The sequence below is a fragment of the Ursus arctos genome, chromosome X (assembly GCF_023065955.2).
Source record: "Ursus arctos isolate Adak ecotype North America chromosome X, UrsArc2.0, whole genome shotgun sequence".
NCBI classification, from domain to species: Eukaryota; Metazoa; Chordata; class Mammalia; order Carnivora; family Ursidae; genus Ursus; species Ursus arctos.
In genome coordinates this window covers 80,597,427-80,622,692 of record NC_079873.1, presented here as the reverse complement: position 1 = coordinate 80,622,692, position 25,266 = coordinate 80,597,427, and the positions used below count along the sequence as shown (strand labels likewise).

Sequence of the window (25,266 nt, the reverse complement as noted above, 5' to 3'; positions counted from 1 at the left end):
GGATGGAACTGGAGGGGATTATGCTAAGTGAAATAAGTCAAGCAGAGAAAGACAATTATCATATGGTTTCACTCACATGTGTAACATATGGAATTGCAAGGAGGACAAAGGGGGAAGGAAGGGAAAACTGAAGGGGAGGAAATCAGAGCGGGAGACAAACCATGAGAGACTATGGACTCAGTAAAAAAATCTGAGGGTTTCAGAGGAGAGGGGAGTGGGGAAATGGGGTAGCCGGGTGATGGGTATTAAGGAGGGCGTGTGTTGTGATGAGCACTGGGTGTTACATGCAACTAATGAATCTTTGAACACTACATCAAAAACTAATGATGTACTGTATGGCGGCTAACTTAACATAATAATAAAAAAAGAATATGAATAGCTGTCCGCTAGGCTACAAAAGATGGACATTTACTTTTTTTAAAAAAAGGATTTTATGTATTTATTTATTCATTCATTCATTCAGAGAGAGAGAAAGAGTCTGCAAGCAGGGAGAGGAGCAGAGGGAGAGGGAGAGAGAGAGAATCTCAGGTAGAATCTGTGTTAAGAGCAGAGCCCGACATGGGGCTCGATCCCACGACCCTGAGATCATGACCTGAGCCGAAACCAAGAGTCAGATGCCCAACCGAGCCACCAAGACACCCCAACATGGGCATTTTAGATAAAACAGTGTGACAATGAAATTCACTATCATTTCTGTGGTAAAACTGGTGAATTTGAAAGATAGATCATAGACTTAGAAAACATTTTTGATTAAAAATGGATCATGTAAGGGGCACTTGGGTGGCTCAGTTGGTTGAGCATCCAACTCTTGGTTTCCGCTCAGGTCATGATCTCAGGGTCGTGAGATTAAGCCCCCACATTGGGCTCTGTGCTCAGCGAGGAGTCTGCTTGAGATTCTCTGGCTCTTCCCACTCCCCACGCACTCTCTCTCTCTCTCTCAAATAAATAATTCTTAAAAAAATGGATGATGTAATATTAATCATATACAATCATGGAAACCCTTAAGGGTTGCTGGCTAGAAATACTTTGAGAAATACCAACAAAGGGGAATATTATAATAAAATTTACATAGTTGCCCTCATATAATTTTCTCCTTACTTTTGAAAAGGAAATAAGATATGATCTTCTATATAATTCTGTCCATCCTAATGTTCAAGTACTTTAAAAGTTTTAATGAGTGGATAATTCTCCATTCCTCAATTGCTCTTACCAAGGCTTCATTTAACCACTGTTACAGATAAGTTAGGAAAGTCATATCTCTTCAGTATATGTCTGTGTTAAGCAAGTATAGCACTCTTTCCTATGCTATATTGCAAATCTTGCACAAAACTAAAATACTATACAAGACCTATAAATACCAAGATTTATTTGACTAAGCAGAAAGTGCTTTTCAGAAACAACAAACATTTCTCAGATCAGCAGAAATTTTTAATTAATGATATTTTATTCTTATGAAATAGAGAATGTTTATTTCAGTTACTAAATCAAAAGAAACCATTTAAAAGAACCTCCATAATTTAAATTTTTTAGAGAGGAGAGATGATCAATATATTTTGCTAAATAACAAATGAAAAAGAATTAAAATAATAAATTATATATAGATACATGTAAATAAAAATAATAAATAAAAAGGAAACTAATTATGAGAAGTCACACCAAAAGGAATATATTCAAATATACACAGAAATAGGTTTTCAGATACATTTGGGTCCTAATTTTAGGTGGAAGTTAATTAAGATAATCCCAGTGAAAATTATTGTCTTGGCACTTTTGTTTTAAGCCAGTAGAGTGGATTTAGTCAACTGAGATGGGTATTGGCGGCTAGACAAGGGATATATAATAGGATATATATACTGGAGGAAAAAACTGAACAAGATGCCAGATGCTATAGAATTTGTATCTTTGCAAATGCAAATTTTAAAAATCTGGTCATTTTCGATCTGAACAGTTTTTCAACCTGAACATTACTCTTAAGTAATACCTGTACACTTCTACAATATTGAGGTTTATAATGATGACCCGGTATGTCTTCTGAATCACAGCAGAATTATTAAATTAGGACATATCTTTATTATTTGCAAACTGGTAATCTGGTTTGTCTTTTAATACTTCTACATTAATCGGCGCATCTTTATCTGGTATCCAAGCTTGGGCTCATTCTTTGGCCATCTTCTATAACAGTTTATAGTTAACAGAAATAAAACAGCCAACAGCTGATGAATATATTTAAGATTCACGCTATTACAGCAAGAATATCTATCATAAGAGAATTATAATCTAACTACATTTTTAAGCAATGCTATATAGCTCTAATAATTATAAGAAATTTTCATATTCTGTAGTGAGAAATAATTACAATGAAGCATGAATGAATGTACCTTTATTTCTGATTTGATAGAATGTGGTCTGTTCATGTCAGCAAGACAAAAGATATTAGGGGGGGCGCCTGGGTGGCTCAGTGGTTTAAGCATCCAACTCTTGATTTCCGCTTAGGTCACGATCTCCAGGTCCTTGAATCCAACCCCGCCTGGTGCTCGCTGCTCAGCGCGGAGTCTGCTTGTCCCTCTCCCTCTGCCCCTCCCCCCTCTCCTTCTCTCCTGTTCTTTCTCTCTCTCAAATAAATAAAATCTTAAAAAAAGATATTAGGAATAGGCTGGACCTCGTTTTCATCTGAATTAGGTCATAGGTCCAAGTTTGATTTGAGAGGCCCTGCATCTTAACTCACCACTGGCTTCCCCAGAGACGGATGCCAATAATGGGGGAAGGAAGGGAAGACTATAGAGGGCCTTCTTTACTTAGTCCTCTGATAAACCTAAGATAAGAATGAATCTTAGGGAGTGTTGTTTGAAGCACAGCCTGAGAGGAGGTGGTTCTTATGCAAGTCATTTATTGAGGAAGTGCTCTCAGGTAAAAAGGAAGCAGGACAGGGCAAGGGGGAAAACAACTAAGCCAACTGGAGACTAGCTTTAGCCTAACCCCACAAGGAACACTGGAGTAGGATTTGCCCCCACAGAATTGGTTTACCTTGAGGCAACGTGGCTGGCATTATGTACCCTCATCGTCATTCAGTCATTGACTGCAGGTTGCAGGGGTGTGTAAGGAGAGGAGGTGTTGCAGAGTACTGAAGCTCTTATTTTGCAGACTGCAATTTTCCAGAGAAGGAAGCAGCTGGAGTTAGCAGCTAAAACGCAGAGCTGCAGGGGATGGGTCCACCTGCCCTATAAAGGGGGCCTGAACTGGTCACCAGCAGTGTACATGCACTACAATACAGAAACACTGTCATTTGTGTGTTAGGACCCCAGATTGGCCCTTAAGAAACATGTAACCGAAACATACTACGGAAAGCATTACAGAACTTGCACACTTAAACTATGTATGATGGTGTTTCTAAAAATATGTTATGAGAACAACTAGGGATGCTGGGAACACATCTCCCTTTCTAGTACTGGGTTTAGGAATATCCTCCCCCCTCACCTATTCTCTTTGCTAAGCAGTCGCAGCTGGTGGTGGCTTCAGTGATCAGAGCAAGATGCCCAGCAGTGAAAGCACCAGGGTGGTTAGGATTTAATGCAGATGAAGTCTCTGGAATGGTGATATGGAGTCTAGGGTGAAAGGAGCTGTAAAGGCAAAGTCTCTTGTCTGTATCTGATATCTGTACCCCAACATCTCCCCTTTCTTTATTGCTACTGGCCCTAGAGACACCTTTGTTTGCTTGTCTGTCTTCTGTCAACACTTTTGCCTTGCACAAAGACGTCTACCTTTCCTAGCCTCTGGAACTGAACTTCTGGCAGCTTTACCCATACGCTGACATTTTCTAATAGTTTGATAGCTAGAAATAATGAAGATTAAGTAAAATGCCTTCCCCTGTTAGCTCTCTTCTTTTTCTTTTTAAATTTAGCCTCTTTAAGTAGAAGACCAAGCCTGATCATGTATGCTATTATGGGCATTGGGGGGGAAAAAAAACCAAAAAGTTGATTCTTCTACAATTCAAGCCCAGACGTTTTCTGGGTGTGCAGAATAACGGATTCCAAAGCGCCAAGAGGGAGTGAAGAAGGTTGGGGATCTGCAGAGGTGGTAGAGGGTGGGGACAAGGCAGTGTTTGGTTTACCTTCAGCAAAATCGGGGATTTACCTTCTCCTTCCCCGGTCTCTTTACCATCACCAGTCCTTCTGCTGGAAAAACCATTACAAACTGTCTGAAGATACATTGGGAAGTGGTAGTAGGTGGGTGTGAAGCAAGAATAACAAGACCCTGAGTACTGTAGGCTCTGAAAGAAAGGGGGAATTCCTTTTTTTGTTTTAATCTTGGGGGGGGGGAGGAAATTTCCCTGTGCTCTTGGGCTGAGGTAGAAATACCTGATTCTATGAACTGCAAATGTGAAAATTACTACCACTTTGATAATATCCAAGCTTTACAGGATGATCAGGTGAGGTGGGGATCCTGCATCTTTATCTCTGGTGGCCTTAGGCAGCAATGGGGCCTGTGTAGCACAGTGGGGCACGATAAATGAGCTGATTATGACCATTGCTATTTTGCTCATCTCCTTTGCTGCCAGCCTTCAAGAGCGAGACCCTTGCTTTATTGCCTGCTGCCCTTCTATCTCTGAAGAGAACATAGCCTTCCTCACCTGCACACATATTGAGGCAACTCTTGGGGGGGAAGGGCACTCAAAAATAATTTATTGCCATTTTCTCAGTGATATTTGAGAGGGACAAAGATATATTTGAGTTTATCTGAGTTTAAGTCTTGGCTCTATTTGTTACCGACTCTGTGACCATCAAAAAGTTATAGAGTTATCAAAAATTCACTGACCTGAATTTTCTTAGCTGCTTTAGAAAAACAAAGAGGAGGAAAGGGAAGTGTAACTACCTACCAATAATTTTGTGTAACTACCACCAATAATTTTGAGGATTAAACAACAACAACACAAAACCCCAACAAAATGGGTTTAAAGCAATTAATATAGTACTTGGTCCATAGATACCCACATGTTAACCATTATTATCATTTTTTATTTATTAGCTATAAGGCCTTAGCTGAGAAGACATCACCCTCAAAGTCAATCATTAACATTTCTATTCCAATACACGCTTAATTCTGTGCCAGGCAATGTTCTAGATGCTACTCACATGTGAACTTATAAAATTGTCACTACAGGGGCGCCTGGGTGGCTCAGTCGTTAAGTGTCTGCCTTCGGCTCAGGGCGTGATCCCCGGTTCTGCGATCGAGCCCCACATCAGGCTCCTCTGCTGGGAGCCTGCTTCTTCCTCTCCCACTCCCCCTGCTTGTGTTCCCTGTCTCGCTGGCTGTCTCTCTCTCTCAAATAAATAAATAAATAAAATCTTTAAAAAAATAAAAAATAAAATAAAATTGTCACTACAACTCTAGAGGTAGGTACTACTCTTATACCAATTCTACAGATTCGGAAGCCAAGGAATAGCGTGCTTAAATCGCTTGCCCAAGATTCTGCGGTTGTATAGTGGTAGAGTGCAGAGATTCAAACCAAGAAAGCCAGGTTTAGAAAGTACCTGCTCTTAACCATTGAGATAAGCAGTTAAATAGTCAAACCAAAAGGCGATGGGGAATGTAGGATTAGAAAGGGCACAGATTCAAGGTGAACAATCATAAACTACAAGGTTACAGTTTGGGTTGGTCCGGAAGCTTAAAGGAGTCATTATGAACTAACTATTCAGGTTGTGAACAAGTAAGTTAAGCTCCTATTTAAAAATGATTGGTAAACTTACAGGTCAATTTACAAGCAAATTGAGAAAACGTTCAATAGATGACTATGACTAAGAGGACAGGCCTGTTCTTTTATTTCTTTTACCTGATAAGTTACCTGTATCTCCCAATAAAGCAATCCGCGCACAAGAAGGCATCCATGGGACAATGCGCTCAGACACGAAAGGGTTAATGTCCCTTTTTGCGCACGGGGGGGCGAATGAAGGGGGAAGAGCGGATGATGGGGGAGGAAGGCGAAGAGGATTGTGGGAACCCCGTTTTACGTCGCCCCGTGGGCACCTGGGAAATATCCTGTGTGTGTTTCTCTATTATGACCGACTCTTAGTGAAGGCCACGGCAAGCTGGGGTCAGGTCAATGTCGCCGCAGTTGCTCTCCGGAACCGCAAGGCAGGGGCCGTCGGCCGCTGTCTGGAGAGTGGATGAGGCGGAGGTTTGTAAGCATTTCTTTTGGGCTGAAGGCATAGGCACATCCTGCCTCCAGCCGCGCAGGGAGATGGGAACGGAAGTGAGGGATGAGGAGTAAGGGGAACTGACAGACTGACGGACCAGCGGCGAGAATTGATTGCGTTGCTGTCGCAGACGGGAGTGTAATGTGTCGCGTAGGTGCTGTTGTTGAGACGCGTGAATATTCTGGTTACTTGGAGAAGGGGGAGGCGGCGAACAGAGGAATGGAGCGTAAAAGCTGGGCACCAGCATCTATGAATCGTACCTATACGGGATGATTTTATGGCGTGATTTTAATGGATCCCTGATTTCAGATTCTACTTTTGATGGGTTGATTCCCTTTAACAAATTACCAAGTACCCAGTCTGTGCTGGGTCCTGTACTAAATAAAGGCTCTGGATGAGGAAAGGAGTTAGCCATTATTTTCGACATTTAAAGTCTGCTAGTTACGACATGCATTTGGAGATGGTCAATTAAAATATGAGAAGACAGAGATAGATGCATCAAGTGTTTTGAAAACCTACTGGGGGCCACCAAACTTACCTGAGGGAGCAATCTGGGACAGTCTTGGATGTGATGATTTGACATATACTTGGAAGATAATATAGGTAGGGCAAAAATATAAAATTTTCCAGGCCTGTTTAGTTCAGGAGCAGTAGCTACCTGGAGAACTGAGGAGCACTTAAGGCCCAAACTAGTTCCTTCCTGGTGAAAGCAGTTGTCCATCACAATGGCATTTCCAGGGCCCCTGCTGGAGAATCAGTCTTACCTGAGAACAAGGCTTCCCTTTGCACATGTAGCCTGCAAGCTCTGGGTAGAACTACAGTGCAGGACACAAGGCCTCTCTGCCCTATGTCTTTGAAACATCTCTGTGCCAGTTCTTTGGTTTTCCAGCAAATTCAGTTCACAGAATTGTGCATCTGCCTGGAATCCTAAGCAATGTTTTAAGACTTCCAAATCATTAAACCTGCGGCTTTTTTACCAGAGAAACAAAAAGTGTAGCGGACAGTCTAAGTCAATGGTTCCCAAACTTTCCCTGTGCATCCGAATCAGCTGGAGGGCTTGTTAAAACACAGATTGCTGTGTCCTACCCACAGAGTTGCTGATTCAGTGGGTCTTGGGTTGGGCCCCCAAATTTACATTTCTAACAAAAATCCCAGGAGATGCTGATGCTACTAGTTCTGGGACCACACTTGAAGAACTAGTGGTCTAAACGGAACAGCCATTAAACTGTAAAGGACATCTCTAGGGAAAACCAGACACCTAACGGTTAGACGTGTCTGAGTTAACTGACAGTAGATATGAAATGGATTTGTTCTTGTTCATTTGTATACTTTGAATGGAAGAACAAATGAATCTTCCTGAACTAAACAAAGCAAGGTTTTGTTTTTTCTTCCCAAATAAATTTTCTTCCCAGTTTTTTCTTCCCAAATAAGTATCAGATTTCCTCGTACCATAAATTGTTCAAAAAACAAAGTAGCTATATCCTTTTCAGATGCCTTGCTCAGTCATATTCAAGTAGCTAGGTATTTACAATGGAACTCACACCCCAACTTGTATCATCCCCCAAAAAAACTGGTGTTCCTAATTTCTCATAATAAATTATGTTTGAGTTTAAAGGTAAAAAAAGTGACAATCTAATCAACAGCAATTAGTATAAGGAGCTAGAATTGAGGTATGATGAATAGTTTTTTGTTTTCATCCTCAATGAAACCCCACCATTCTCAGAAGAAACAATCACTTTATTCACTGTAGAGCACCGGTGGAACCAGAAATCTTACTGTGCCAAAGCTTAATCTGAAACTTTCCTTTAGGGAGTGGCCTAGACAGTCTCTTGGAGGGAGACAGTCCACATTTCTACCTAATCTCCAAACCTCTCCCACGAGCCTAACAAAAGGCTAAGACACATTTTTAGGAATGACAGTAATCATTCTAGACCCCTATCGATGTTGGATCCCAAATCTCTCCCTAGGCCAGTTATGAAACCTGCGAAACCAAACACGCACACATAAAACACAAAAAACGTCCAAACACACAGGCCTGAGTCTATTATGAATCTTTGTAGGGACCAGCAAGATGCTAGGATGATCAGTACTCTGGATGTTTCTGAGATTTAAGGATCTGTCCTAGCCGTATCCTAAGGGAGTCAGCTGGACATTGTATGGGAGGAAAAAACTTTCCTCAACCCTCTTAGGGTTCCTGATTGGGTCTTAAAATTAAACTGACACAGATAGATTAACAGGAGAGAAGCATACAAATGTATTTAATATAAGTTTTACATGACACAGGAGCCTTTATTAGGAAATGAAGACCCTAAGAAACAGATCAAAGTATTTTATGCTAGGTTTGATGAAGAAGTCTGACTACCCCGAGGCTGCCATGCTGTGAGAAAGTCCAGGCCCGTGTTGGGGCCACCTGTAGGTCCCCTAGTCAGCAGTCCCAGCTGATGTTCCACCTCATAGCCAACATTCACCAGGAGACCTGTGAATAAAGATACCCCTAGATGATTAAAGCTCCCAGCAATTGAGTCTCCCAGCTGAGGCCCCAGACATCATGGAGCAGAATCAAGCTATGCCTGCTGCACTCTGTCTGAGTTCCTGAACCACAGAATCGTGGAGCAGATTGTTTTAATGCCACTGTTTTGAATTGGTTTATCGCAAAGCAATAGTAATCCAATCAGAGGTAGAAAATTTGGTTAAAACAAAAGGGATGGAGTAAAAAGAGCAAAGAAGGTAGTTGGTAGAGGAAACCCAGGCTAGTAACAAAGCATTTAGCTTTGCTGCTGCTACTGGGCTCTTTGGTCCCGGAGACCAGGAGTGGACAGAGGTAGACAGAAGGAAGCGTGGAAAGAGAAGTTATCCAGTATGCTAAAAGAAACTTCTGCAGATAATTTGTACCTTCTTTTAAAATAAGATCTTTTTTTTTAAAAGATTATTTATTTATTTATTTATTTATCTGTCAGAGAGAGACAGAGAGCACGCAAGCAGAGGGAGCAGCAGGAAGAGGGAGAGGGAGAAGCAGGCTCCCCGCTGAGCAACAAGCCCGATGCGGGACTTGATCCCAGGACCCTGGGATCATGACCTGAGCCGAAGGCAGATGCTTAGCTGACTGAGCCACCCAGGCATCCCTTAAAGATCTTGAACTATTTATTTAACTGAAAATTTTGACTAAAATTAACAAAGTGTGTGTGGGTTTTTTCCCTAAGGAATTAAAAGCAGTAATATTAACACTAGCAATGTTATTCAATGAATAGCAAAATTTAGTATTGTAGTTTCCCGTGGTAACAATCCTTTGAGAAAACCCTACTAATCATTTTCAGTCAGTCATGAGTTATTTATAAAAATAATTTCAACTTGACTGCGGTTGTATGAAGGTTTGCCTCAGTATACTTTATTTGAGGTATTTATGTAAGACAATTTGATGGCATTAATGTTGAAACTGTCCATGAAGACTGTTAGCTCTTTAATCTTCCTTGGTAACAGTACGTAGTAACCAAGGGGTAAGGGACATTTGCTCTTCTCTATCTCATTGTGTGAGGTCAGATGAAAACACGATATTGTTTCCAGTGATATATATAGGAGTTTTATTCTTTTAATCTGGTAGAATCTGGTTCACTTTTAAAGCCTCCATATGTGTCTATATGCTACACACACGAATAGCTCTTGCTGGGTAAGTCAGTCTATCTGTAAGTTAGAATAGAAGTCCTAGTACTATACTAGAATTATGTAATCAGTGAGCACTCAAAGATACCGGTTATAAATGTTGAATACAGTCATCAACTGACCTCATGGTTATAGGCCAAATACAAAACATCGCAGCCTCTTGTTTCATTGTAAAAATGCTTGTGAATTTGGTGTTTGGCTCTTTCAGTGTGTCCTAGACACGCTGGACTACTCTCCGCTCCCCCATGGGAGCCTTGATTGTCCGTTTCCTGCTACTGGATCTGCTTATGCCCTCTGTGCATTCTACCTTGAAAAGTACTTCTGTCCATTCACACGTACCTGAATCTTATCTAACCCTCAAGACCCAAAGTCAGCAGCACTTCTTTGGAAACCTAAATCTCTTGTTCCTCTCTTCATTCTCTTCCTCTGTTTCTCTTTTCTGTCACCTTCAATCTTTAGTTTTGCATAATCGTTATCTGGGTCCATGTCTGGCCTTTCTGCTGGTCTGTGAACTCTTGGAAAACAGAATCTGTATTTGATTGATCTGTGGGTTCACCATATCTCCATAATGGGTGTTTTTATCTTCAGGATCTGTAGAGAGGGCACCTAAGCCTGGAGATGCTTGTGAAGATACATGATCTTCACATTAGTGGCAGAGCTAGATACCAGAACTCAGATCTCTGAATTCACAGCCCGATGTTCTCCACTAGATGAAGGAGAAAAAGGAGCAAAAAGGGGAAGAAGAAAAGCAGGAGGAAGTAGTATGCTTCATGAGGGCAAAACTTTGTGTCCGTTTTGTTCACTGCTGCATCCCCAGTGCCTGGAACAGTGCCTGGCACATAATAGGCACTCGATACGTATTTACTGAAATAATAAGTGATGGATGTAAGCAGGCATTCATGTACCCGGATGATAACAACAGTCTTTAGGGGTGTGGGTATTGTTTACTTATCACAAGTTTTTTCTCCTGCATTGCCTTGTTGCAGAAAGAAAGGAGAAACTCATACCCAGAAAACCCAAGCTTTTCCTGCGCTTGGATTTTTTCACTGCTCTCTCGTACCCCCTTGTCTTTCCCTGGATTGCAATTGTGAGGCCCATGAGGCAGCTTCCACTGAACTCTTGCATTAGTGTTCTGATAACAAAAAGTATTCTTGCCTTTGCTTACTGGGCTGAGACGAAGATATTCTTTCCTTAGCTCTACTCTAATCTTTCCTCTTTCTGACTCCCGCCGGTGCCCCAGGGCCGAAGTGATTTGAACAAATTTATATAGGAAAATGATCCCCTCTGTTGTCTGTGGTGCCTGAAGATACAGTTTCTAATATTTAAAACCTAGGGCTGGGGTGACCAGCCGGCTCAGTTGGTAGACTACATGACTCTTGATCTCAGAGTCATGAATTTGAGCCCCATGTTGGGCAGAGAGATTACTTAAAAAATAATAAAATACTGTTTAAAAAATAAAACATGTGGCAGAGGGAGTGGGAGTAAGAATCCTACTTTGGCCTCAGTCTAGTCCTAAGCCACATGGTTTATAAGAACCACTCCATCTGAGGAGTTAAGGGGGCTTGCCCAGATTAAGAGCACAGATTCTGGAGCAAGACTTCCTGTGTTGGAATCTGAGCTCCATACTCTACAGGCTTTGATGACCCAGGGCAAGTTGTTTAATCTATCTATGCTGCAGCTTCCTCACCTGTAAAATAGAGGAGAGGGTTCTTAGGAGGATTTGCAGAGTTAATATGGGTAAAGCACTTAGGATGGTGCTTGGTAAATAGTAAATGCTGTTTAAATGTTAGGTATTGGGGCCCCTGGGTGGCTCAGTTGGTTCAGCATCTGCCTTTGGCTCAGGCCCAGCCCCACATCAGGCTCCCTGCTCAGTGGGGAGCCTGCTTCTCCCTCTCCCTCTCCCTCTCCCTCTGCCGCTTCCCCTGCTTGTGCTCGCTCTCTCTCTCTCTCTCTCTCTGTCAAATAAATAAAATCTTTTTTAAAAATTATTGTTAAGTATTATTACATCTGTCATTATTATCATTAAAATTATTAAACCAGATCCTTGCGTGTATGTACCATCAGAAGGCTAGAAGGGAGATGTGAGTGGTACCCCACATATGTAACAAATAAGTGTTAGAGAAGCAAAACATGAGCAATTAAGGAATTACAACCACGAGTGTTTTCAGGGGTTTTATTTTGGTTACTTTAATCGTTTACTAAAAACAAATCTCAGTTACATGTTGTTGCTTGTGCTTTTGGAGTCATATCTAAGACCCATTGCCTAATCTAGGATTACGAAGATTTACACCTGTGTTCTCTTCTAGTTTTATGTTTTTATCTCTTACATTTAGGTCTTCAATCCATTTTGAGTTAACTTTTGCATATGGTGTGAAGTAGGAGTCCAACTTCATTCTTTTGCATGTGAATATCTAGGTATCCCAGCACCATTTGTTGAAAAGACTATTTTTTTTTTCCCTATTGAATGGTCTTGGCACCCTTGTTGAAAATCAACGGCCATGAAAGTTTGAGTTTATTTCTGGGTTCTCAGTTCTGTTCCACCGATCAGTATATTTATCCTCTGCCAGTACCAGTCTTAATTACCATAGCTTTGGAGTAATTTTGGAAATCATGAGCTGTGAGTCCTCCCACTTTATTATTTTTTTCCAAGATTGTTTTGACCATTCTGGCTTCTTTGCATTTCCATGTGAAGTGTAGGATCATCTCATCAAGTTCTGTAATAAAAGACTGCTGGGAATTTTGATACAGATTGCATTGAATATGTAGATCCATTTGTGAAATATTATATTAACAATATTAAATCTTCTGATCCATGGGCATGGAATATCTGCACACTTATTTCAACTTTATTTTGCTTCAGTATACAACTTCTGCACTTCTTTTGTTAAACTAATTCCTAATTATTTTATGCTATTGTAAATGGAATTGTTTTATTAATTTAATTTCCTGTTTGGAGTGTTATTGTTAGTGTATAGAAATGCAGTTGATTTTTGTATGTTGACCTTGTATCCTGCAACCTTGCTGAATTTATTAGTTATAATAATAATATTAGTATTTTTGTGGATTTCTTAAGATTTCCTATATACAAGATCATGCCACCTATAAATAGAGGTAGTTTTACTTCTTCCTTTCCAATATGGATCCTTTTTTTTAAATGCTTTTTTATTATATTATGTTAGTCACCATACAGTACATCCCTGGTTTCTGATGTAAAGTTCGATGATTCATTAGTTGTGTATAACACCCAGTGCACCATGCAATACGTGCCCTCCTTACTACCCATCACCAGTCTATCCCATTCCCCCACCCCCCTCCCCTCTGAAGCCCCCAGTTTGTTTCTCAGAGTCCCAATATGGGTGCTTTTTATTTCTTTTTCTCTCTTCATTGCCCTGCCTTGCGTAGAGTAAGTGCTCACCAAAAGGCAGCCATATTTTTACCTCTGAGTCCAGCCACAAATCCAGATACTGAAATGCACAAAGCCTGGAAACCATGTAGGTGTGGTCAGAATCTAAACTGTTTTTGAATGCTCTCTACAATTGCTCTGTTTATTTCTGTTCTTTTTTTTTTAAAGATTTTATTTATTTATTCGACAGAGATAGAGACAGCCAGCGAGAGAGGGAACACAAGCAGGGGGAGTGGGAGAGGAAGAGGCAGGCTCCCAGCAGAGGAGCCCGATGTGGGACTCGATCCCGGAATGCCAGGATCACGCCCTGAGCCGAAGGCAGACGCTTTAACCACTGTGCCACCCAGGCGCCCCTATTTCTGTTCTTTTTTTTTGAGAGAGAGAGAGCGTGTACCAGAATATGAGCAGGAGGAGGGGCAGAGGGAGAGGGAGAGCGAGAGAATCTTAAGCAGGCTCCACACTCAGCATTGAGCCTGATGCTGGTCTTGAACTCAGGATCCTGAGGTCATGACCTGAGCCAAAATCAAGAGTCAAATGCTTAACTGAACTGAGCGACCCAGGTGCCCCTATTTCTGTTCTGTTTACCTTTAGAATTTGGTAGCATCTTTTGAAAATGCCAGCATGTTTTGTTCATGTTAGAAAGAATCATATGGAGTGTTTTTTGTTTATATTTCAGATAGTACATTAAAGGGAGAACACTCATTTGGGGGGCAAAAGGTGTGAAAGAGGTAATGATCCAGCAGAGAGAATTCCAGGGACTAGGTGAGATACAGAGGGATGGGGTCTTGATCAGTTTAGCCTACTAGGAGATTCTACTACCTGAGCTTTTGTTTCCTTGGGTTTCAGAGGGCCAAGGTTTTTGTTATTCAGTCATCAAACAGGCATTAGGAAGTGGTGTGGGTTTAGTAGTATTTTTTTTTTCTAACTAGAGCATGGGCTCTGGACCCAGGTCAGGATTGAATCTGAATTCTATCTAGCATTTCCACACTCTGTGACCTTGGCCAACTTACCTAACTTGTCTGTGCCTCTGTTGCTTCATCTGTAACATGAGGATAATAATATTACCTAATACAACCTTCATGGATTTGTTGTTAAGAGTTAAATGAGTTACGGATGCCTGGGTGGCTCAGTTGGTTGAATGTCTGCCTTCTGCTCAGGTCATGATCCCGGGATCCTGGGATCAAGTCCCACGTCAGGCTCCCTGCTCAGTGGGGGTGGGGGGTTCTGTTTCTCCGTCTCCCTCTGCCTCTCCCTTCTGCTCGTGCTCTCTCTCTCTTCTTTAAAAATATGTTTTTTAATCTTCAAAAAAAGAGTTAAGTGAGTTAATACATATATACATAAAGGACTTAAGTAAGTTCTTGTCATATATTAAGTGCACAGGAAATGTGAAATAACTATTATTTTTATAGTGGGTGGGAAGGTAGTTAATTTAACTCTCTGTTTACATGTTTAATTCTCTGTTTCTATGCTCAACTAGTTTTGTTCATTGTTGATATGAGGGATACGATATGATTGATACCTACAGTGAAAATCTTAAAGATTAGGAAGGCACAAGTCTTTGCTCTCAGGGAACTACATCTTGTGCTTCTGTAATGCTCTGTGAATGTATCACAGGACTTATCACATTATGCTATTAATATGTTGTTATGTACCTGTCTTCCCAGGTAGATGGCAAATTCCTTAAAAGGGAAGGGCTATTTTATGGTCAACATTGTATTCCTAATACCTAGCATAGTCCCTAGTATATAGTAGGTATTTAACAACTAATTAATTCCATTTCTGTGTGGACCTCGGAGAGCTGGCTGCATCCGGGAAAGGTAAAGTAATGCTAGAGAGCCACCAGGTGGCAGTATTGCCAAGGGAATCAGGCAGCAGAGGAAAAGACCAGCCAGCCCTTTCCATCCCAGAGTTAGTTCCTTTATATCTGAAGCAGTTTTTCTGTCCTCCACAAAAGTTCAGAGGATGTGAAATTGGCAAGATTTGGTAATTTATTAGATGTAGAGAATGAGAGAGAATGAGGAGTTCCAGGTTTCTGGCTTGGGTGCTGGTTGTGCTACCAATAGATTCAGAGTAAAAAAGAAGCAAATTTGGGGTGGGGGAGATGAGTTCTGTTTTGGACATTCTAAAGGTTTGTCTGCCTGATCATCAGGAGATAACATCCATGTGATGTGTGAGACCAAAGCTCAGGCAGGAGGTCAGGAGTGAAGATCTGGGAGTCACTGCATATAGGTGGAGCTTGAGAGTCTGACAGTGGATGCCATGACTCAGGCAGAAGACCTGCAGTGAAATCGGGAGTGGAATAAGGAGGGGACCCTGACACTCACGAAGGGGCTGTAGAATGAGAAGCCCATGAAAAAGATGGAAAAGGAACAGCCAGGGATATTGGAAGAAAAGCAGAAGAATGTGCTGCCACAGAAGCTAAGGGAAGAAAGAGTTCAGGAGAGAGGGAGTGGGGGTGGTTGACACTTTTGAGGCAGGTAAAGTTCAGTGCAGTCAGGGCGTGGTTGATGGAGGAGGAGTGACGGAATAAGCCCAGAAAGACTTCATCCAAAAGGGTAACACACACACACACACACACACACACACACACACACAAGGGCCTTAATCACCAGGCTAAGGAGTTAAGGCTTCATTCTGTAGATAATGGGGAGTTACCGAGAAGTCTAAAACAGGTGTGACCCAGGGCACCTGGGTGGCTCAGTTGGTTAAGCATCCGGCTCAGTTTTGCCTTAGGTCATGATCTCAGGGTCCTAAGGTGGAGCCCCACATGGAGCTCCACACTCAGCAGGGAGTCCACTTGAGAATCCTCCTTTTCCCTCCCCTTCTGCCCCTCCCCCTGCTTGTGATCTCTCTCTCTCTAAAATAAATAAATAAAATCAAAACAAAAAACAGGAGTGACCTGAACAGATCAGGGTGTTCTAGATAGGCCAAGCTGAGACATCGTAGAGGATGCTGTGGAGGAATGCGAATGGAAGCAGGGCTCATTTGAGTGGAATAAAGTGGCTCTTAGGCAGTGAAGGTAGGGACTGTGTTTTAAGATTTTTAGTAGGTAAAATTGGCAGACATTGCAAATGGTAGTTAACACTCATTGAGCACTTATTATGTGCCAGGCATTATTCTCAGTGCTTATGTGCATTATTTTCCATAATTCTCACAACCAACCTATGATACAGATAATGTTATTAACCTCATTTTATATATGAGGAAGCTGAGGTACAGAAAGAGAAAGCAATTTGCTGAGGATCACAGAGCTGGGAAGCTACAGAGCATAGATTCAAGCCTAGGTGGTTGGCTCTAATGTATTCTGGTTCACTGCATGCCACTCTTAATTTCTAGATTATTTTGCCTTGATCACATTGGGGAGTGAGGGGGTTGTCAGTTAGGATCAGTTTCAGCTGTGAGTTATCAGACATCCAAAGTAACTGGATTAAACAGGATAGAAATTCATTTCTCTTCATGTTAAACCCTGAAGGGCTTAATGTCCTGTCATCTCCACAGTGTGACACTTTCCTTCAGGATACAAGATAGAGCTCAAGCCATCACATTCATGTTCCAAGCAGCAGAATGCCTGGAGGAGGAAAGGGGAGAACAGATACTGGGGACAACTAGCAGTCTGTGCTATAAGACAAATTCCAGGACTCTGCCATGAATGATTGCATGGAAGGTGGTGTTACCACCAGTTGAGATAGAGAACACAGGAGATCTGGTAGATCTTTATTGTTTTCCCAAAGTCTTTCCCTTACCCTGGAAACAAAACTCTGTTTTGGCAGGGGTGGGTGCTGTTTCTTTCCTGTCCAGCCATGCAGTTCTTTTTTTTTTTTTTAAGATTTTATTTATTTATTTGAGAGAGAGAGAGCATGAGCAGGGGTAGGGGCAGAAGGAGAAGCAGGCTCCTCGCTGATCAGGGAGCCCAACGTGGGGCTCGATCCCAGGACTCTGGGATCATGATCTGAGCCAAAGGCAGACGCTTGACTAACTGAGCCACCCAGGTGCCCCAGCCATGCAGTTCTAATGGGAGCTTCCAATCATAGCAGTTGATTTGATTGGTTGATATATGGGCACGTGATGTAGATCAGAACAATCAGAATCCTTCTCTTCAATTTTTTTCTTGCTCGAATGGGGGATAATGAGAATTGACGTGTGTGTGTGTGTGTGTGTGTGTGTGTGTTTTAGAGTATTTTAATTCAAGTTGCAGGCATTCTAATATTTCCTTTGTAAATATTTCAGTATGTATCTCCAGCACTGTGGTTCTCCAAGTGTGGTCTGATGACTTTGGGGACAGCTGACACCCTTTCAAAGGTCTGGGAAATCCTCCTTTTTCCAGGTACGTATCTCCATAAGGTTGGATTTCTTTTCATATACTTCAACCAAAACAACCAAAGCACAATGCAGAAGGAAACTGTCCTGTATTAAGGCAGGCAAATCTGTATGTTTGTCGGTTTCAAGTATATAAAAACGTTTCTAAATTATTTTTTATTTTGGAAAATAAAGTTATTTTAATAAAATATATTGTGATGTTAATAAGTGATAATAAAATATATTGTTTACGTTAATAAGTAGGCACTTACTTATTTTTGATGAATTAATAAATATTTTTAAATATTTTCAGTTTTGATTTCCAATACAGTAAATGTTGGTAGATCTGTAAACTACATAAGCAAAAGCTCTTTACGGTCTAAAAAATATTAGTAATATCTTTTTACCATGTGCATATAATGTTATTTTTAAATGTATCATAAAAATAACTCAGAATTTCATTTTATTTTAAAGATTTATTTATTTATTTGAGAGAGAGAGCACAGAGGGAGAGGGAGAAGCCAACTTCCTGCTGAGTAGAGAGCCCAACGCAGGGCTCGAACCCAGGGCCCCAAGATCATGACCTGAGCCAAAGGCAGATGCTTAACCAACTGAACCACCCAGGTGCCCCTAACTGTCAAAATTTTAAAAAGAAGCACTAGTACACTTCCTTTGAGCACGTGTTTGCAAAACTTGCCGAAAGGAGGGGAATTTTTAAACTACTCCAGCTATACATGGAAAGCAACTTACACAGAATGAGTCTAGTAATTAAATTTACTAACGCTACTTTGTGAAACTCTGGAAACCCATAGTAGCTTTTTTTTAACATATTGTTTTTAAATAATTATAGACTCACAGGAAATTGCAAAAGTAGTGCATAGAGGCCCAAGTACCTGTCACCAAGCTTCTTTCTATGGTGGTATCTTACGTAATTGTAGTATGATATCAAATCCAGGGAATTGATATTGGTACAATATTGTTAACTAGACCATAGACTTTATTTAGTTTTCATCATTTTTTACATGCATTTATTTGTGTGTGTGTGTGTGTGTGTGTGTGTAGTTCTGTACAGTTTTATCCCATGTATACATTTGTGTAACCACCACAGTCACAATATAAAACTATTCTGTTATCTCAGAAGTGCTCCCTTTTGCTACCTCTTTATCCTCAGACCCTCTGCTCCATCCTTATACCCTGGCAATGATTAATCTATTCTCAGTCTCTTGGGCATTTCAAGAATGTTATGTAAATGGAATCCAATAGTACATAACCTTTGGCAATTGACTTTTTTCACTAAGTGAAATGCCCTTGAGGTCCACCTGGGCTGCTGTGTGTATCAATAGCTTGTCCCTTTTTATTGTTGAGTAGTATTCCATTGAATAGATATACCAGCATTTGTTTATCACTAACTGAAAGACATTTGGGTTGTTTCCTGGTTTTGCTATTATGAATAAAGCTGCTATGAATATTTGCTTTTGGGTTTTTGTGTGAACGTATTTGCATTTCTCTTGGATAAATGCCCAAGAATGTACTTCTGTGGTTACATGGTAGGTGCATGTTTAGTTTTGCAAGAAACTGCCAGAATGATTTTAAGAGCCTTACCATTATACATTCCTAGCTTCACTGTATGAAAGATCCTATTTTCCAGATTTTTGCCAACATTTGATATTACTATTTTATATTTTAGCTGTTCTATTTGGTGTATAATGGTAGCTTCATGTGGTTTTAATTTGCATTTCTGTAATGACGAGTGATTTTGAGCATCTTTTCATGTGCTGGTTTTCATCTGTATACTCTCTTTGGTGCAATTCCCTTAATGTTTTTTGCTCATTTTTAGATTGAATCATTTGGTTTTATTACTGTTCAGTTCTGGGAGTTCTTTATATATTCTGAATACCAGTCCTTTGTCAGATACGTGGTTTGCAATTATTTTCTCCCAGTCTGTAGCTTGTCTTTTCATCCTCTTAACAGCATGTGTTACAACACAAGAGTTTTTAATTTTGGTGAGGTCCAGGTTATAATGTCTTTTATGGATGTCGTGTGTTTTCATGTCTAGTCTAAGAACGTTTTGGTAAGATATAGGTCCCAAGATTTTCTCTTAGTTTTTCCGCTGAAACTTTCTTAGTTTTACATTCTACACATACGTCCGTGATTCATTTTCAGTTAATTTTTCTATCTGGTGTGAGGTTCAAGTAGAAGTTATTTTTGTTATTGTTGTTGTTAATGGATGTTCAGTTGTTTGTGCACCGTTTTTTGAAAAAGCTATTCTTCTTGAATCTTTTTACAGAATTCTTTTTACAAGAATCTTGATTCTTAGTGAATCTTTTTTATACCTTTATCAAAAATCAGTTGGAGGGGCTCCTAGCTGGTTCATTCAGAAGAGCATGTGATTCTTGGTCTCAGGGTCATGGGTTCGAGCCCCATGTTGAGTGTAGAGATTACCAAAGAAATAAACTTTTAAAAAATCATTTGGGGGGCGCCTGGGTGGCTCAGTCAGTTGAGCGTCTACCTTCACCTCAGGTCATGATCCCAGAATCCTGGGATCAAGTCCCTCATCCGGCTCCTTGCTCAGTGGGGAACATGCTTCTTCCTCTGCCTGCTGCTCCCCTTGCTTGTGTTCTCTCTCTCTCTCTCTGACAAATAAAGTCTTTAAAAAAATCATTTGGACATATTTGTGTTGGTCTATTTGTGGGTTCTCTGTTTTCTCTGATCTATTTCTATCATTCCTGTAATATCACACTGTCTCAATCTACTATAATTATATACGTCTTATCATTGAGTAGAGTGATTCTCCCCAGTTCATTGTTCTTTCCGAAAATTGTTTTAGCTATCATAGTTACGTTGGTTTTCCTCATAAATTTTAGAATAAGCTTGTCTGCACCTATGAAAAATCGTGCTGAGATTTTGATCGCAATTATGTTAAACTTGTAGATTACTTTGGAGAGAATTGACATCTTTACTGTGAGCCTTCCAATCAATGAACATTGCACGTCTCTCCATTCATTTAGATCTTTGCTTCCTTGCTTGCTTTCATCGGTGTTTTACAGGAAGGGATATACCTATGAAATGAGAGGACTGGTAGTTTCTCAGTGGCTTCATTGTGCTCTGTGGACTCTGTAGCCTCAGTTGCCTCATTTGTGGTGAAAGTGTCCTCATAACGTAATTGTGAAGACTTAAAGAGACACTTCAGGTCTGAGTCCTACCTCTGACATGTTTACTTCCCTCCTTAATGTTCTCCTGTTTAGCTTTTGGGCCTCTTCAGTCTCATCTGTAAACCCACATGTGATAGGAGTGAGATTGACTTCCAAGGGGTTGTTCTGAGGAAGTGATGTGTGAATTCAAGTAAAGCACCAAGGACATTGCCTGACACAGAGGAAAAGCACCATAAGCAGTGGTTGTAATCATGTTATTAAATTAATATAGTAAAATAAAACTGTAATTTCTTCTTTTCTCTGAGAAATACTGTTGATAGAAATTAAGGAGCTAGTCCAAAGACCTAGCACATAGCAGATAGCAGGATCTTGCTGAGGGTTCGGGACAGTGAAGGAAGTTGATCCCAACACAGCAGATAACATGAGAGACGATGTCAGAACCAAGTGCCTGCTATTCCCTAATTTTTATTTTTTTTAAAAAAAGGACAAGAGCATGAATGTTTGTGTTTGTGTAAAAGCAGATCTGGAAGAACACACATCAGACCACTGCACGAAGTTGGGGAAACTTTCACTTTCACTTTATCCCCTTCTGTGTTTGAATGCTGTTTCATTTTAATCAAGCATATGCTATGCTAAACAATGTTAAAATAAATTATTTTTCCAAAGTCCAAACAATAAAAAAAATTAAGCTATCAGCAAATTATACAAAAGAATTTCTGGATAGTTTCACTCAGACTTCTCTTCCATTCTGCCTCCTGCCTGGCCCTTGGGCTCCCTCACTTGGCTTAGCAGCTCCCATCCTCCAGAGTTCCTTCAGCAGTTAGTCTTCTGCAGAGAAGTTTAGCTACTATCTTCCTCTAGTCCCAGGCCATCTGAGCTCCATTTAGACAGCCTCTTTCACTTTCTTAGCTAAGCAGGCATCCCTGCAATAATGCAAAGATAGTTCCTGTTCTAAAATGAATTATTTGGTTAATTTCACTTAGAGGTTTATTTATTTATTTTAGAGAGAGAGAGACTGAGTGGTGGGGAGGGGCAGCAGGAGAGGGAGAGAGAGAATCTGAAGCGGACTCTGCACTGAGTGCAGGCCCAACACAGGGCCTGACACAGGGCCCGACGCAGGGCTCAATGCGGGGCTCAATCCTATGACCCTGAGATCATGACCTGAGCCAAAACCAAGAATCCAGTGTTCAACCAACTGAGCCACCTAGGCACTCCTCACTTAGAGGTTTTTATTCTCTCCTTCACATGGGTGGTAAAGTAGCCTAAGGCTACTGAGTTTAATGAAATTTCCTGTGAAGAGGCTGAAATGGAGGGCCTAGGTAGGTAATCCCATCTACAAGGCTATTCAGCGTTTGAAGAGAGGTGTTTGGTATAGTTATGATGGTCATCCATGGTGCAACATTTACAATGCACCAGGTACTCTTTTGAAGACTTTGCAAGTGATGGGGCAGCTGGGTAGTGTAGTCGGTGAAGCTTCTGACTCTTGGTTTTGGCTCACACCCTGATCTCAGGGTGTTGAGATCAATCCCTGTGTGGCTCTACACTCAGCATGGAGTGTGCTTAAGACTCTCTCTGCCCCTCCCCACCCTCTCTCTCTAAAATAAAGAAATAAATCTTAAAAAAATAAATACTGCAAGTGTTCATTCATTTAATTCTCACTACAGCCATAGGAGGGACTTCCTGTTACCACTCCATTTTACCCATCAGGAGGCTGAAGCACAGAGAGGTTAACTACCTTGCCCAAATTTGTACAGCTTGTAAGGGAATGAGCCAGAGTTTTAGGAATGAATACTCAAGTCATGTCGCTCCTCTCTTTATCCAGCTGCCCAACTTCTCCACAGGCAAACAGTCCACTTTTACACAAAGTGCAGTATTCAGATCGGAATCACAATATCACTTACTTGAAGAGCTCAGCCAGTGCTCCACTCCCAAAGGCTGGACTGAGGAGCATGGCTTAGTTGGTACAGTGTAGCAACAATGTGTTGCTTGAAACAAATTTGTGGTTATCTTCTTTTTCATCAATATATTATTGAGAGTTTATCCTTATAAAAAGAGGATTTAGGACAACCCAACACAGAAGGGAGTGATGTAGTCTCATTCCAGAAAAACTAAGTGAGATCAGTTTTTTTTTTCAATTGCGTACTGATGTGGGAAACAAAGACAAAAGAAAAAATTGAATATCCTTATTGCCTACAACCCATCAACAAGTCCTTGAAACAGGCAGAGTGGCCTTTCTCTAGGGACTCAGTTGCCTCAATGTTAATGCTTTGCTAAGGGCCAAAGGCAATCTTAGCCTGATTCCCCAGGATCCTGTAAGTCTACTTGAACATATAAAATTTCCTTTGGAAACTTCTTTATCTCTACCCCACTAAATGCATGTTGACAATTATTCCCCAAGTATATGGTCCACTGATAGATATCTGAAGGGTCTCATGACTAAGGTTTTACTAGACAGTAATAAATGATCTTTTCCTAACAATAGCCAGCCCCCTCAAGGTCCTAGAAACCTTGCTTTCAAAATTCCTTAGAGACTTGTGCTATCCCTAACCCCCTCCCAACTTGAAAGTATATAATCAGCCAATCCTCATGACCCCGTGCAGCTCTTTCTGCCTATAGGTCCTGTCCCTGTGCTTTCATAAAACCACCTTTTTGCATCAAAGATGTCTCAAGAATTCTTTCTTGGCCATTGGCTACAAACCCCAACATTTTCTACATCAAGTACCTCAAGATACAGTATTCAGCTAGGGTGAAGGTGTTTGGAGCTGTGAATCTGGAAGTTTGCAGAAGTCTGTGTCCATCTTAAGACTAAACTCTGCCATGAGTCTTTGCCAGAAAGTGCCTGCATTTGCTGGAAATGGATAAACATGTAGAACTGAGTGGTAATGAAAAATCTGCTTTTCCACCAGGCTTGTAGAATGCACCTCAAATAGTACTCAAAAGCAAATTTAAAGCCAAGGTGCATATATTTAAAGTGAAGAAATACTGAAAATATATGTGGCAAATGTCGAGTATAATAATCTAGGTAGGGTAGAAGGGAGGATTAATAAAGATAAGAGTAGAAATCAATGAAGTAGAAAACAGAAGAGACAATAGACGAGTCAGCTGAACCAAATGTGAATTTGTCCAAAGGACTAGTAAATACACTTCTGGAAAAACTGACCCAGAATAAAGAGAAATGCACAAATAAAACGAATTGAATATGTCCTAAGTGCCACTGCATTATACATTTCAATATGGTTAAAATGGTGAATTTCATGTTATATAATTTCACCCTGATAAAAAAATATTTGGAATGAAAAAGGGGAGATATATTGGGGCACCTGGGTGGCTCAGTCGTTAAGCCTCTGCCTTCGGCTCGGGCATGATCCCGGCGTTCTGGGATCAAGCCCCATGTTGGGCTCCCTGCTCAGTGGGGAGTCTGCTACTCCCTCTCCCCCTCCCCCTGCTCATGCTCTCTCTCTTTCAAATAAATAAATAAAATCTTTATAAAAAATAAAAAATAAATCAGGACCAAATCCAGGAATGCCTGGTTATTTTATTATTAGAAAACCAAACAATGTAATTCAACATATTAAGAGATAAAAAAAAAAAGACATGATCATCTTAATAGGTACAGAAAAAGCATTCAATAACATTCAACATCCATTGAAGATTTTAAAAACTCTTAGTAAATTAGGAATGGAAGGAAATGTCTTTAATCTGATAAATGGTATATCAAAACCTGTAGCCAGTGTCATGCTTAATGTTAAGTTGTTGAAAGTGGTCCTCTTAAGTTCAGGAATAAGACAAGGTTGTTCCCCCTCACTACTTTTGTACTCCAGGTCCTAGCCAGTGCAGTAAGGCAAGAAAAAGAAATAAAATGAATATGGATTGGAAAGGAAGTAAAACTATTATTATTTGCAGGTGATATGCTTGTGTATGCAGAAAGTTCTAAGGAAGCTACAGATAAAAATTTACAATTATTCAGAGATATTAGTAAATCAGTATACAAAATCAACATCAAAAGGTCGATTAGATTTCTATATACCCACAATAAGCACTTAGAAAATGAAATTCAAACAAATAATACATTTACAAAAGCATACAAAATCAAGTACCTTGAACTAAATTGAATAAAAGATGTGTAAAACCTTAAGTGAAAGTTATAAAGCTTTATTGACAATACCAAGTATTTGTGATTATGTGGAGCAACAGGAACTCTTTTTTTTTTAATTATGCTCAGTTAGCCAGCATGTAGTACATCATAAGTTTTTGATGTAGTAACAGGAACTCTTAAACACTGATGGTGGAAGTACCAGTTGGTACAACTTTGGTACATAGTTTGGTAGTTTCTAGTAAAGTTGAGAGTACACATGCTCTATGAACCAGATTCCACTCCTAGGTGTGGGGTGCTCTGATCCCATGGGGGCTGTCAGTGTGGGCAGTGAAAGAGTTCACCCCAAGGCAGGACAAAGAGATAGAAGTTTATGGAATACACCACAAGGGAGGAGAGGAAAGGAGAAACTGCAACAAGGCTGTGGTGAGGGGCCAGTTATAGGGCGGAGTGAGGGTGTATGGGGATGTATAG

General features: G+C 40.6%; 2 protein-coding genes across 4 annotated transcripts in view; one reads left to right on the top strand and one right to left on the bottom strand.

The window, feature by feature from the left end:
• The window catches only part of FAM199X (family with sequence similarity 199, X-linked), a 42,492-nt gene extending 36,549 nt beyond the window's left edge, over window positions 1-5,943 (bottom strand). Inside the window, exon 1 of the mRNA XM_057313430.1 lies at window positions 5,840-5,943. Coding sequence (XP_057169413.1) covers window positions 5,840-5,883 — 44 coding nt within the window. The 5' untranslated portion in view covers window positions 5,884-5,943. The remainder of the gene's footprint in view (window positions 1-5,839) is intronic.
• Window positions 5,944-6,051: 108 nt separating this feature from the next.
• SLC25A53 (solute carrier family 25 member 53) overlaps window positions 6,052-25,266 on the top strand; it is a 38,577-nt gene continuing 19,362 nt past the window's right edge. For 2 of the 3 annotated variants that reach the window (XM_057313409.1, XM_048213636.2), the window contains exons 1-2: window positions 6,052-6,172; window positions 17,479-17,575. The gene's annotated coding sequence lies outside the window, so the exon portion shown is untranslated. The other variant, XM_057313408.1, reaches the window with a different exon arrangement.